Source organism: Phyllopteryx taeniolatus, chromosome 14, assembly GCF_024500385.1.
Source record: "Phyllopteryx taeniolatus isolate TA_2022b chromosome 14, UOR_Ptae_1.2, whole genome shotgun sequence".
NCBI lineage: Eukaryota > Metazoa > Chordata > Actinopteri > Syngnathiformes > Syngnathidae > Phyllopteryx > Phyllopteryx taeniolatus.
The window spans coordinates 24,060,655-24,075,200 of NC_084515.1; the positions used below are offsets into that span (position 1 = coordinate 24,060,655).

The 14,546-nt window shown below is 39.5% G+C and overlaps 1 protein-coding gene across 2 annotated transcripts in view; it reads left to right on the forward strand.

The window, feature by feature from the left end:
• Window positions 1-13,609, forward strand: part of LOC133488824 (sodium channel protein type 4 subunit alpha-like) — a 47,599-nt gene extending 33,990 nt beyond the window's left edge. Inside the window, exons 18-27 of one of the 2 annotated variants that reach the window (XM_061797213.1) lie at window positions 1,622-1,739; window positions 1,880-2,034; window positions 4,092-4,265; window positions 5,830-5,952; window positions 6,395-6,667; window positions 7,047-7,100; window positions 7,193-7,334; window positions 8,250-8,350; window positions 8,816-9,086; window positions 9,178-13,609. In XM_061797213.1, coding sequence (XP_061653197.1) covers window positions 1,622-1,739; window positions 1,880-2,034; window positions 4,092-4,265; window positions 5,830-5,952; window positions 6,395-6,667; window positions 7,047-7,100; window positions 7,193-7,334; window positions 8,250-8,350; window positions 8,816-9,086; window positions 9,178-10,409 — 2,643 coding nt within the window. In that variant the 3' untranslated portion in view covers window positions 10,410-13,609. Of the gene's footprint in view, window positions 1-1,621; window positions 1,740-1,879; window positions 2,035-4,091; window positions 4,266-4,666; window positions 4,694-5,829; window positions 5,953-6,394; window positions 6,668-7,046; window positions 7,101-7,192; window positions 9,087-9,177 lie in introns of those variants that run through there. The other variant, XM_061797212.1, reaches the window with a different exon arrangement.
• The last annotated feature ends 937 nt before the right edge of the window (window positions 13,610-14,546 follow it).

The window sequence follows — 14,546 nt, forward strand, 5'->3', positions numbered from 1 at the left end:
TAGCGAAGATCTCCACCTTCCGCTGTCAATATAACTAATCCGTGTGCTCTATTTGATGGGTAGGCAGGCCCTCCAGAGACCCATATACAGTGGGGAGGGAAAAGTATTTGGAGAGCCACCCATTTTGCAAGTTCTCCCATTTAAAAAGGGAGGTCTGTAATCTTCATCATAGGCACACTTCAACTGTGAGAGACAGAAAAATCCAGGAAATCACATTGTATCATTTTAAAACAATTTCTTTGTGTATTCTTGCGGAAAATAAATATTTGGACACCTACCAACCAGCAAGAATTCTAGCTCGCACAGACCTGTTACTTCATCTTTAAGAAGCTCTTCTATCCTCCACATTACCCGTATGAAAGGCATCTGTTTTAACTCCTAATCTGTATAAAAGACACTTGCCCACACCCTGAAACAGTCAGACCCTAACTTCTCCACCATGGCTAAGACCATACAGCTCTCTAAGGACACCAGGGACAACATTTTCAAAGGCTGGGATTAACTACTTTACAATAGGTCAGCAACTCGGTGAGAAGAGATCGACTGTTGGCGTAATTATTAAAAGACGGAGACAATTCAAGATGACTGACAATCTCCCTCAACCTGGGACTCCATGCAATGGAATGAGAATGAAAACCATACCCACTGTGAAGCATGGGGGTGGAAACATCATGCTTTGGTGCTGCTTTTCAGCAAATGGGACAGGACGACTGATCCGTATTAAGGAGAGAATGACTGGGGCCGTATATTGTGAGATTTTGGGCAAAAACCTCCTTTCCTCCGTCATAGCATTGAAAATGGAAAGTGGCTGCGTCTTCCAGGATGATATTGATCCCAAAAGCAGAGCTAAGAAGTGGCCCCATAAGAAGCATTTCAAGGTCCTGGAGTGGCCTCGTCAGTCTCCAGACATCAACCCAATAGAAAATCTTGGAGGGAGTAGAAAGTTGGTGTTGGCCAGCGACAGCCCCAAAAATAACAGATCAAGAGAAGATCTGCATGGAAAAGTGGGCCAAAATACCCGCTGCAGTGTGTGCAAACCCGGCCAAGAACGACAGGAAACGTTTGACCTCGGTACTTGCAAACGGTTGCAAAAGGTTTCATTACAAAGTATTGAGTTAAACCTTTTGATTATCTGAATATTTATTTTCCGCAATAATATACAAAGAAATTGTTTTTAAAAAAATCATACAATGTGATTTCCTGGATTTTGTATTTTTTTTTTTCCATATTCTGTCTTTCACAGTTGAAGTGAACCTACAGTAGGATGAAAATTCTCGTCTTTTTAAGTGGGACAACTTGCACCATTTGCAGCTGTCAAAATACTTTTTCCCCCCACTGTATCTGTATGCAAGCAATTAAAAATTTCATTTTCATAATATTTTCCCTTTAAACAATATTGTAAATCAAAACTGAACACTATTATCTTTGTAAAATCCACATTTTTGATACAGCTCTTGTATTGGATTACTATTTGAGCCAGTATATGATTTTGCGGTTATAATTTATCTTGCTTTTTAAACATATTAATGGTTTGCTGGGACTGACTTTTAATACTTTGTAAGCATATAGTATATTCATTGTTGCGCTGTGAATTGGTAACCTTGAGACCGCTATCTCCCAGGAAAACATAAGCCTTTCAGAAGGCAGCACGGTGGATCTGAGGAAGCCTGGTGAGGAGCTGGACAATTTGTCGGAGCTGGCTGAGGAGTGCATGGAGCCAGAGGAATGCTTCCCAGAAAGTTTGTATACAACTTATTGTACATTCCAATTCGAGAGATGGAACTGCACGATTCCACTTTTCAATGTAACCTTTTTTTCAGTTTTGCATCATGTCACGTTTCAAAGTCTATACTCTTTGTGCTTTCACACTTTCGCTCAGTGTGCGTGAAGCACTGCCAGTGCTGTGATATCGACATTAGCCAAGGTCTGGGCCAGGCCTGGTGGAGACTGAGAAAGACCTGCTACCAGATTGTGGAACACAGCTGGTTTGAAACCTTCATCATTTTCATGATCCTACTCAGCAGTGGCGCTCTGGTACAGTATTTTGCCTCCTTTGTGTATTGTTAACAAGATAAAAGTTGCAATACCAATTGGATTTTGAGGTCTCAGTCTAAATGGTCATGGAAGAGTATGCCTTACTGCCATGACTGACAGGGAGACACTGTAAATTCTGTACAGAAGCTTTTTGATATCAATTTGTACCAGTTTTTAGGAATACTTCATGATTCAAATAACCCTGAAAATATGCTTGACAGGCAAATTAAACAATTATTATTATTAAAACCAATTACGACAATGAATCTATGTATTTGTGCCCACATACAGGAAAACTCATCAAACAGTGTGCTAGAGCTACTTTGGGTCCAACATGTATGTTACTGAAAAGGTTCAGTGTAGAGCATGAAGATATTTCCTTGGTGTACATAAAAATGCTCCCAACTTAGCTCTGTATGGAGACATGGGCTGGGAACCATGTGAAGTGAGATATGGTTGCGATATGGTACATTTATGGAATAGATTAATTATGTCGGACACTAGATTGACTCACTGTATGTTTAATTGGGACCTATCCAATATATACACTTGAAGCGTGCAGATGGAAACAAATTTTGTTGATGCTGATCTCCAGTTTATCGATAGGAATAAGATTAGATCTAATGTTGGTGAAATTAATGAACTTGATTTTGAAATGTGAACCTACATTATGTTAAAAGGTTATTTTGGTCCTGAGCCATACAGTATGTCACACTGAACCTGACCAGAGCTCAGAGATCAACGTCTGCTCAGTTGAGGTCTGCTACTCTGCCTCTGTCTCTGGAGACAGGGACGTTTCCACTCCGTCCCAGAGGAGGCGCAGATATTTGTTTGTGTCAGCGACAGTAAATGTTAATGAAAATTAACTGCATTTTTGGTTTTATTGTCCTTTGTGTCATGATTTGAGGAGGCAATTATTTTGTAGATTGTCTGATGTACTGGAGCTGTATATTTGTTTGCAAGGTTGGTTGAGGAAAGGCAAGTATATATTTATTCTGAATGAGCTGCAGTTGTTTAATGCTCTTTTTGGGGAGTCCTGACAGAAGACCATTACAATAGTCAACTGTACTTGAGATAAAAGCATGGATGAGCTTCTCCTGGTCTGCTTGGCACATGCAAGTCTTCATTCTGGATATGTTCTTCAGATGGTAGAAGGCAGTTTTAGTAATTGATTTTATATGACTGTTGGAAGTCAAGGCGGAATCTATCAGTACACCAAGGTTTCAGACCTGGTCTTTGGGTTTTTTTTAACAGAGAGGCTTAATGGCAGCTACTTTAATTAGGAAACTCGCCTGACTGAAGTGAGCAGTTGATTATTAGCTGCAAATCAGCTAGCACAGACTTCACAATAGCTATGAAAATATCAGATGGTATTGAGTCAAGACAGCTCGTTGATGGTTTCAGCTGCTGAACCGTTTTCTCCCCAATTTTTTGGTCAACTGTATCGAATTCTGACATGGTAAAAGAGTATTTCTTGGGTGGCTTCAGATGTAGTATCATTTTATCATTTTGCTGATTTGTGCTGATATTTAACCTGATGGATTGTATTTTTTTTTTTTACTAAAATAACAAGCAAATTCATTGCATTTATCTACTGTTAGGGGTTCTGGAGCTAAAGCTAAAGTTCTTACTGATAGCAAACACATCCAGGTCCTGAGCTAGTGAAACAGCCACAAACCGTGGTGCCCCTCCACCATACTTCACAGTTGGAATGAGGTTTTGATGGTGGTGTGCTCTGCCTTTTTTCTCTCCACACAGAGCATCTTGTGTACCTTCTAAAAAACTCAACTTTGGTTTCATTTGTTGACACAATACTGTAGTTTGCCACTAGTGCTGTGGGACATCCAGGCGCTCTATGACAAACATCAAAGATGATACAGTGCAATTCTACACCACATCACAGCAACGTTAAACATAATTTCACAGTATATACTGTGTCTTTGCAGAAGCAATTTTTTTAATAATAGGTTTTGTATTGGTTCATGTTAGATTTTCCGAAGGTGTACCTAATGTTGTAGCTTTTGACAGCACCTCAGACTGCTTTCTCTTGACTGCAGGCATTCGAGGATATCTACATTGAGAAGAGAAAAGTCATAAAAGTGATGTTGGAGTATTCAGACAAGGTCTTCTCCTACATCTTTGTGCTGGAGATGTTCCTTAAATGGATTGCATATGGCTTCAAGAAGTATTTCACCAACTACTGGTGCTGGCTCGACTTTCTCATTGTGGATGTAAGTGAATAAAAATGCTGTGTATGAAATATAATTTGAGTTAAACCCTGTCCCAGGCTGAATTTCTATTGCAGTATGCATGTTTCGAGTGTTTTACAGTGGTAATTGTCAGATTGTTAACTATTACTACTTTTCAGGGATTTTAAGACCTAAATTGATTTACCAGAATTCTTCTGCTCTTGTTTTTTTTTTTCCAATGTTTTGCTCTCACAGCAGCATTTGGCCCACAATTTCAGTATTTCTCCAAATGAGATGCAGTCATTTGAGAGTTTTTTGTACATGTGCATTGTGGGTTTAAAAATAAATAAATAAATAGGGTTGTGCCTACCAACCAAACTGCTGCGAGACAAGCAGCCCGTGGCCTGCCTTGACTTCCTCTGATTTTACCTGCTGTTACACAGATTGCTACAGACCGCTCTATTGTTAGGGTAAGTTGTAGTTAGCAGGTCCCAGGTAAGTATGAGCTCCAGAAATGAAGCTCGCATCTGCATCACAAGTATCTTTTTTTTTTTTTTCACTTTGCAATTTGTTATGATATCAAAAGCCAATTGTTGACAAGACGGCATTTCTCATGACAGAACTAAATCCTCCTCAATTCATCATTTGATGAGACTTCACGACTTTGGCTTTTATATCAAAACAATTTCAGTACTGCATACTGTAAGGTTTATCTACAGAAGATCTATCCTGATCAGTTTAGCCAATTCATCTTGGTAAACATTAAAATAGTTAGAGATTTGGACATTGTACAATTTCAATTAGTGTTTCACTGATTTTCTGTTGGTTTAGCATGACTGATTTGTACAATTTTTTACTCGCTAAAAAAAAATTGCATCTTTCCATGATTACTTCTCTTCGTGCTTTTTATTGTTTTTCTGCCTGAAATTGGGAGTGCAAGACAACCCCTTGTTCGGTTTAGACTATTAACCTTGAGTATCTTCTTTAGATATGTTGGACAAACACATTCGTAAATAGACTTTTATAAAGAAATTCAGACCATCGGGACGTTCTGAGTGCTAAATTGTTATTAAAAAAAAAACCCATTAGCTCAAATTGGTAACAAATTTGGCTAATTTGTTAAACATTCTTTATAAAACTCACTCTATTTGATATATATCCATATGTTATATGCATATATAGCTGGGTATGCATGCATGGACACATTGTGCACATATATGCATACTTGTCTGTGTTTTGCCATCTTTAGTCTCATTGGCATCCTTCCATTTTCATTGATAGCAATCACTCAAGGGTCATTCAACAGCGGAATGTCATTTTGTTTTGTCTGTTTTGGATGTAGAATAGAGTGGAGGTCTAAATGTTCTAAACGATGGTTCAACAACCAAACCAAATCTAAGCCTCACAAATTCTATATTGTTGTGTTTTCCTAACTGTGGAATGTCCCAGAAAACTCAAAGTTGTTCTCCCAAACGAGAGCTTTCGAGAGATGATTCTTGTTTTTTTTTCTCTAGCTTGACATTCAAGCGCTTGGCTACTTTTTTGTTGACCACATTTGTATCTTATGAGACTCAAAACGCCAAACACATTTCAATTGCTATTGTAGGTATCCCTAATAAGCCTGGCGGCAAACTCACTGGGTTATTCCGACTTTACTGCAATCAAATCGCTGAGGACCCTGCGGGCTTTGCGGCCTCTCCGAGCTCTATCCAGATTTGAGGGCATGCGGGTGAGACTAAAAACAAGACTGCTACATACCGCATCTCTATACCACGCAATGGGCAACATCATCATTTGCAGAAAAAAAAAACATTTTCAGAAACGTTAACATCCAGGATTTGTGTCACAAAAGTCACATACTATTATACTGTACTATTTAGTTTTTCTCATCTCACTGAAATTTGGCCCCGTTTTGATGCAAGTGAACGACTATGCACCCTGCCCCGTATACTGCTGGACCGACGGTGAGCGTTTGTTGCCACAACGAACGGCCATTAGAACGATGTGTACGAGGCACGTGGGCATATCATCAAACACAAATAACACCCTGCTACCACCGCGTCGACAACTACATCACATGTGCATGCGTGTATATTGATTACCGTAATGAGCAGAAATGAATATGGTAGTCCTGGTTTGTATTGCATTGTCTTCTTTGTGTTGCTCACCAGGTGGTAGTGAATGCTCTGATTGGAGCCATCCCCTCCATCATGAATGTGCTGCTGGTGTGCCTCATCTTCTGGCTTATCTTCAGCATCATGGGAGTCAACCTGTTTGCGGGAAAGTTCGGAAAGTGTGTGAACAGAACAGGCTTCATCCACAGTTTCATAATAGTCAACAATAAATCAGACTGTCTGGCCATGAATGACACTCAGTACTACTGGACAAAAGTGAAGGTCAACTTTGACAACGTGGGACTGGGCTACCTTTCCCTTCTACAAGTGGTAAGTTTCTTGCGGAGCATCATTTCAACTTCAGAGAATAGTCACAGAGAGCAGCATATAGAATCTTTCACTGGCCACAGCATGAGGCACTTGTACATCTGACAAAATCCAGTACAGTTAAAAATCCACTTACCTACTCCTGTTGAAGGTCACAGGTCAGCTGGAGCCTATCCCAACAGACTTTAGGTGAGGGGTGTGGTCCACCCTGCTGTACATAGACCAACCATTCATGCAATTTACACTTTCCATTTAACCTAACATGAGCGTAATGAATCATCACCTTTCTTATTCCAAACACTCTTTTTTTTCATTAAAAACATCAATGGTTATGGCACAAGGCATTGTCCGGACAATAATGTGGACTAATGTTGCATTACAGGCAACGTTTAAAGGTTGGATGGAAATAATGCATGCAGCTGTTGATTCGAGAGGAGTAAGTGTGTCACAGTAACTCCACACAGACTAAAAATCAGAAACCGAACTGCAATCATCTGACTTGAACTTGATGAACTTTTTGGGTTTCAGGTGGAGGAGCAACCCATCAGAGAAATCAACATCTACATGTACCTTTACTTTGTTGTCTTCATCATATTTGGCTCCTTCTTCACCCTCAACCTCTTCATCGGCGTCATTATTGATAATTTCAATCAGCAGAAAAGAAAGATGAGTATCATTGTGACTTGCATGTGATTCGAAATTGGAATTTGAAAACAGTTGTCACAAAAAAACACGTACAGTTTCCAGAAAAACTAAGGTAACCTTTTGGAATTACAGTACTCAGATTTCCTCCGAAATTGAAAATAAAATGTATTTTCTTCATCTAACGTCACAACCGCGGACAACCCAGTCTGCTTAATTTAATACCGCACAATCAATTATGTTTTCATGTTTTTATTGGACACACCGTGCAACATTGAAAGGAAAGAAGTAATTCAACAACAGGATGGCTTCAACAGAAGAAAATATGCCTTCTGGAGTTGCCCAGTCAGAGCGCTGACCAACCTGACTGTGCATGTTGTAATTGTTGTAAACATAGATGAAGATCGGATCACATTTGATGACCAATTAATGCAAATAATCCAAGACATTCCAAATGGTTGACGTACTTTTTCTTGCAAGCGTGCATCACATTGTTAAACAAAGTGAATTGTATTGTTTACAAGTGCTCTACGGTGGAACCGCTAACATCGACAACAACTCACCTCTGACTTGTTCAAATGTTTTTGGTTAAAAACATATATTCTTAACAGTATAGACAATGTTTTGCAAGATCTTGACATCCTTAACTGTCATACAATTGTCAAGAGAAGTTGAAGAAAGAAGTGCTGCCATAATTGGTTTCAAAACAATAACGTCATAAATCACAATAAGACCCAGTTTTATGGTCATCATCAGATGTTTTTAATCGTCACTCTTACCGGTACCCTTCTGTGGCGGTGTTACATTAAAAAAAAAAAAAACATATAGACACACAGCTGAGCTGTTGTCTAACAGGAAATGTCGAGGTTCTACTGTATTTCATGTTTTCAATGTTGCTGTCTTTCAAAAATAATGTCAGGGGGTTATGTTTGATTATACTTAGGTGGACAGGACATTTTCATGACTGAGGAACAGAAGAAATACTACAATGCTATGAAGAAGTTAGGGAGTAAAAAGCCACAAAAGCCAATACCAAGACCAGCGGTAAAGTATCGCTACCATTCCTCATGTCCAAATATGTTCAATATTTATATGTGTGCAGAATTTTAACATTCATTCTCGAGTGTCAATATAGTTATAGCCCAATCAACAAGAACTGTATTGAAAACTTAGGAGATAATAAAGTTGCTTTTCTTTGAAATGTATTCATTAATATATATGCATTATCCATATACTCATGATTGTAATTTGAAATTAGTAGTCTATAGACGTGCACTACATCATACAGAGATGTTTTTAATGAATCACATGTAATATTTCAAGCTTCGCGTCTGGTTAAATAGGGCAACCAAAACAACACACAGTTCAACACCACTATAAACCAGTAAAATAATACACGTATTGTTACCTTATTCTTTGACAGTGTCAGTAAAAAATGAGCATTATTATCTCCGTCTCGGTAAGGACTCTCGATCAGTTACCGATTCTGTTTGTCTTTGTGCAACTCAGAACATTCTCCAAGCGTTCTTCTTCGATCTGGTGTCCAAGCAAGCCTTTGACATCATGATCATGATGCTGATCATCGTCAACATGCTAACAATGATGGTGGAGACGGACGAGCAGTCGGACCGCATGGAGTCCATTCTTAACAAGATTAATTTGGTCTTCATTGTCATCTTTACAACGGAATGCCTGATTAAGATCTTTGCCCTCCGTTGTTATTTCTTCACAGTCGCATGGAACATCTTTGATTTTGTGGTGATTATTCTCTCCATTGTAGGTAGGTAGAGGTGTGGTCATTTCATTCAGTCATTTCAAAAAGATACATTTCGGTTCGATGAGACATTCTGTATTTCTGCCTCTCCTTACAGGGATTGTTCTCGCTGACATCATTGAAAAGTATTTTGTATCTCCGACCCTGTTTCGAGTCATCCGCCTGGCAAGGATAGGACGTGTACTTCGACTTATACGTGCAGCCAAAGGAATACGGACTTTACTGTTTGCCTTAATGATGTCCATGCCGGCGCTGTTTAACATTGGCCTCCTGCTTTTCCTTGTCATGTTCATCTATGCTATCTTTGGCATGGCAAACTTTGCCTATGTGAAAAAACAAGACGGAATTGATGACATGTTTAACTTCGAGACCTTTGGGAATAGTATGATCTGCCTTTTCCAGATCAGTACCTCGGCCGGCTGGGACAACCTTCTGAGCCCAATAATGTCCAGCTCCCCGGATGAGTGCAATGTTAATTTTGTCAATACTGGCACAAATACTCGAGGTAACTGTGGCAGCCCCTCAATGGGGATAGCGTTCTTTGTAAGCTACATCATTATCTCTTTCCTCATTGTGGTCAATATGTACATTGCGATCATTCTGGAGAACTTCAGCGTCGCCACAGAGGAGAGTACAGATCCTCTGAGCGAAGATGACTTTGAGATGTTTTACGAGGTTTGGGAGAAGTTTGATTCAGAGGCCACACAGTTCATCGAGTTCTCCATGCTGTCGAGTTTTGCCGACACTCTGTCGGAGCCGCTGCGCATCGCCAAGCCCAACAAGATCAAATTGATCTCTATGGACCTCCCCATGGTCAGTGGCGATAGAATCCACTGCCTGGATATCTTGTTTGCCTTCACAAAGCGGGTCCTGGGAGAGTCGGGGGAGATGGATGCCCTCAAACAGCAAATGGAGGAGAAGTTCATGATGACCAACCCCTCCAAGATTTCTCACGAGCCCATCACTTCCACACTGAGACACAAACTGGAGGGGGTGTCGGCCATCATCATTCAGAGGTGTTACAGGAGGCATCTGGTGCGCCGGCAGATGAAGCAGGCCTCTTACCTTTACCGACAAATCAACTATGAGACTGCAGTCGATGTGGAAAATGCTCCAGAGACAGAGGGGCTCATAGCAACTATGATCCATCACTATGGGCCTGTGGGAGGGGAGTTTCCAGAGACAACAGAGGGCTCTCTAATGTCCTCACCACCTTCTTATGACAGCGTGACCAGGGCAGCCAGTGACCTCTCGGATGTCATCGGATTATTAGCCAGAGACTCTGAACTTGGGGAGCCTCATGAAAAGTATGAGGAAACTTTTCTTTGAGATCAGGTTGTGTGGGGCAGGTTTGATTTTCTCTACGAAAAAAATATGCTTCAAGCAAATCTTGGTCAAATAGATTTGCCTATTTTAATCTGAATCATACAAAATATTATTCCATTGAAACACCCAGGGGGATGTTGAGGGCCTTCAGTTCTATTTTGATGAACGATGGGCAAATTCCACTTGTTTTTTATGGAACATTATTTATTTATTGCAACTATATCTTTGTACATCTATTTATGGCAGCGACATATATCGACAGGCAGAACAATTGAATGCTCTTCCGTTCAGTGGCAGAAAGTAAACTAGACATTCATACAACAGAATAAGTCATGGCTTCCTGCGACTATATCAGCTTTGTATTCTATTAAACAGGCCCACATTTCACACTGGGTAGTTCATTTTTTAAGTAAAATGAGAAAAGATCATCATTTCAGTATTAATACTGTTTGTGACATTTTTGTTTGGTGCCGTGAGATTGTTGCAATGTAAAATGGGTGCCTTGGCTCAATAACGGTCGGGAAACACTGATGTAGAAGATATGCATCATACTCAGAGGTCATTAGGTAAATGCTGTCATCAAAATATTACAAACAACTCTATGCAGTGCATTTTGAGAGTCAGAACAATCATTTGATTCCATTAGCAGGTGTGCCTACTGTTGTGGTTACTGAGTGTATGATACCAGAAAAGAAGCAATGGCTTACCTCTTATAATACAACCCCAATTCCAATACCTTTGGGACGTTGTGTTAAACATAAGTAAAACAGAATACAATGTTTTCCAAATCATGTTCAGCCGATATTTAATTGATTACACTACGAAGACAAGATATTTAATGTTCAAACTGATCAACTTTATTGTTTTTAGCAAATAATCGGTAACTTAGAATTTGATGGCTGCAACACGTTCCAAAAAAAGCTGGGACAGGAGGCAAAAAAGACTGAGAAAGTTGAGGAATGCTCATCAAACACCTGTTTGGAACATCCCACAGGTGAACAGGCTAATTGGGAACAGGTGGGTGCCATGATTGGGTAGAAAATGAGCTTCCCTGAATTGCTCAGTCTTTCACAAGTAAAGATGGGGCAAGGTTCAACTCTTTGTGAACAAGTGCGTGAGAAAATAGTCGAACCGTTTAAGGACAATGTTCCTCAGCGTACAATTGCAAGGAATTTAGGGATTTCATCATCTACGGTCCATAATATCATAATATCATCTCTCAGAGACTCTGGAGAAATCACTGCATGTAAGCGGCAAGGCCGAAAACCAACATTGAATGCCCGTGACCTTTGATCCCTCAGGCGGCACTGCATCAAAAACCGACACAATGTGTAAAGGATATCACCATATGGGCTCAGGAACACTTCAGAAAACCAATGTCAGTAAATATAGTTTGGCGCTACATCCGTAAGTGCAACTTGAAACTCTACTACGCAAAGCAAAAGCCATTTATCAACAACACCCAGCAACGCCGACGGCTTCTCTGGGCCCGAGCTCATCTAAGATGCACTGATGAAAAGTAGAAAAGTGTTCTGTGGTTCGATGAGTCCACATTTAAAAATTTTTTGGGAAATTGTGGACGTCGTGTCCTCCGGGCCAAAGAGAAAAAGAACCATCCGGACTGTTATGGACGCAAAGTTCAAAAGCCAGCATCTGTGATGGTATGAGGCTGTGTTAGTGCCAATGGCATGGGTAACTTACACATCTGTGAAGGCACCATTAATGCTGAAAGGTACACAGGTTTTGGAGAAACATATGCTGCCATCCAAGCAATGTCTTTTTCATGGACGCCCCTGCTTATTTCAGCAAGACAATGCAAAACCACATTCTGCACGTGTTACAACAGCGTGGCTTCGTAGTAAAAGAGTGCAGGTACTAGACTGGCCTGCCAGCAGTCCAGACTCCAGATCTGTCTCCCATTGAAAATGTGTGGTGCATTATGACGCGTAAAATACGACAACGGAGACCCTGCACTGTTGAACCGCTGACACTGTACATCAAGCAAGAATGGGAAAGAATTCCACCTACAAAGCTTCAACAATTAGTGTCCTCAGTTTCCCAAACGTTCATTGAATGTTGTTAAAAGAAAAGGTGATGTAACACAGTGGTAAACATGACCCTGTCCCAGCTTTTTGGGAACGTGTTGCAGCCATAAAATTCTAGGTTAATTAATATTAGCTAAAAACAATCAGGTTTATCAGTTTGAACATTAAATATATTGTCTTTGTAGTGTATTCAATGAAATATAGGTTGAATGTGATTTGCAAATCATTGTATTCTATTTGTATTTATGTTTAACACAACGTCCCAACTCCATTAAAACTGGGGTTGTACATGTTTTTGGAAATGTGGGGGCAAGCACAGGGAGAACACAGCCCTCAGTCAACTGATAGGCTTAATACTGCCCACTATACTGGATGAAATCCCAAGGGAATCTATTTAAAATGTATTCACCCAAGGAAATGGTATTAATAACAATTTTGTGACCCAAAGTAATTTTATTTTCTCTCGCTATGCACATCATGAGGTCAGTTTGTGCACCCAACACAAAGAAGAGCTGCGTGTAATAATTACTAAATCATGTGCCTGATTTTGACTGTTGTCCGCACACTTCTCTGAATCTCTTTATACAATTTCATTTGACGCTTGGAAGCAGGTGGAGAAGCATGGATGCATTAAGAGCTAATTTTGTAATGTTAATGATGTAAAAAAAAAAAAACGAAAAAAAACATGGCAGTTGTACATTTAAGAGAAATTTTTAAACATTTTGTAATTATATTTATATGTACAGTATATATCATGAAATATTACTTAAGTGACATGCATGACAACCACACAATATTCGATTAAATTATATAAACACATAACGTGCTCATTTTTATACCAAATATTTTCCTTAAGAACCTGCTCGTCTGTATTACATTTACATTGTCTTTACTAAATGTAATAACACATATCTTCCATATTTCTGGGTTTTCCAAATGTCACTGCGGCAAAAGTAGCAGAATGACAACGGTTTTTGTTAACGCTAACATTTAGGAATATTAATGAAGCGAGGTAATTGCTTGGCATTGCCAAGCGCTTATTTCCGCCGTATGCATTTTCTTACTCTAATTTTTGCTTTTCTTGGGGATAATTTGCCCATGAGGAACCAGTTATCGTATTTGACCTCATTACAAATCTCTCTCTGAGAGGGGGGGGGGGGGAAACAAGACAGATGTGCTGAATCAGCACAGCTTTCTGTCCTTGTGAGTGTGTTGCCCTTTCAAGCTTGAATTTGTTTTTAATACCTCAGTAAATGCAGTACGATCGCCTCTCGACACTATTGCCGGAATATTCTGGGAAAATTAGGGATCGGATTGAATCAAAACATATATAATTCAACCGTGTTTAAAAGCTAAAATATCCACTTAAAATATCAAATATTAATAATTGTACTGTGAAATTCTTTGCAAGGTCATTGCTTGGCATGTCCAAGTGCTTATTTGAATGCTTTACGTGTCATTGTCTTACTTTGCATTTCTGTACATATAATATGTTTATTTTATGTCTTCATCATATGATTACATCTTCAAGACGTCTGTGAAACCACATCACGTGAGAGTCTTTTTTTTAATTTTTTTTTTTAATAATAATAAATCTGAATTGTGCTCCCACATTTTTGGGTTTGGGGAAAAATCATCAAGGGTGCCAATTTGGATTTAGACCCAAAGAGATTTCCTCTCTGTGGTTGTCGGGGTGGTCAAATCCAACTCTGACCAGCTGGGATGGAGGGATAATCTGTGTGTTAAAAAAAAAAAAAAAAAGACTTTTTTTTTTTTTTAATTACACACTCACAGGACATGGACACAAATCCAAACTCTCTCTCTCTCTCACACACACACACACACACACACACACACACATACAGTATCCAAATAGTGACATAAATGAGCTCCCACACAAACACACATACATACAGTGCATACACACAAACACAAGGATACGCACAAACGCACTGTACTTCTTCATCCAGACTACTTTCATTTGATTTGTCGGTGAAGTGCCAGAAAGTTCCGACGTGAATGAAAATGACTCTGTAATTGATGAGATTTTTAGCCATTTAGACATGTGGCGGAGATTAAAAATGCACTATGTTTA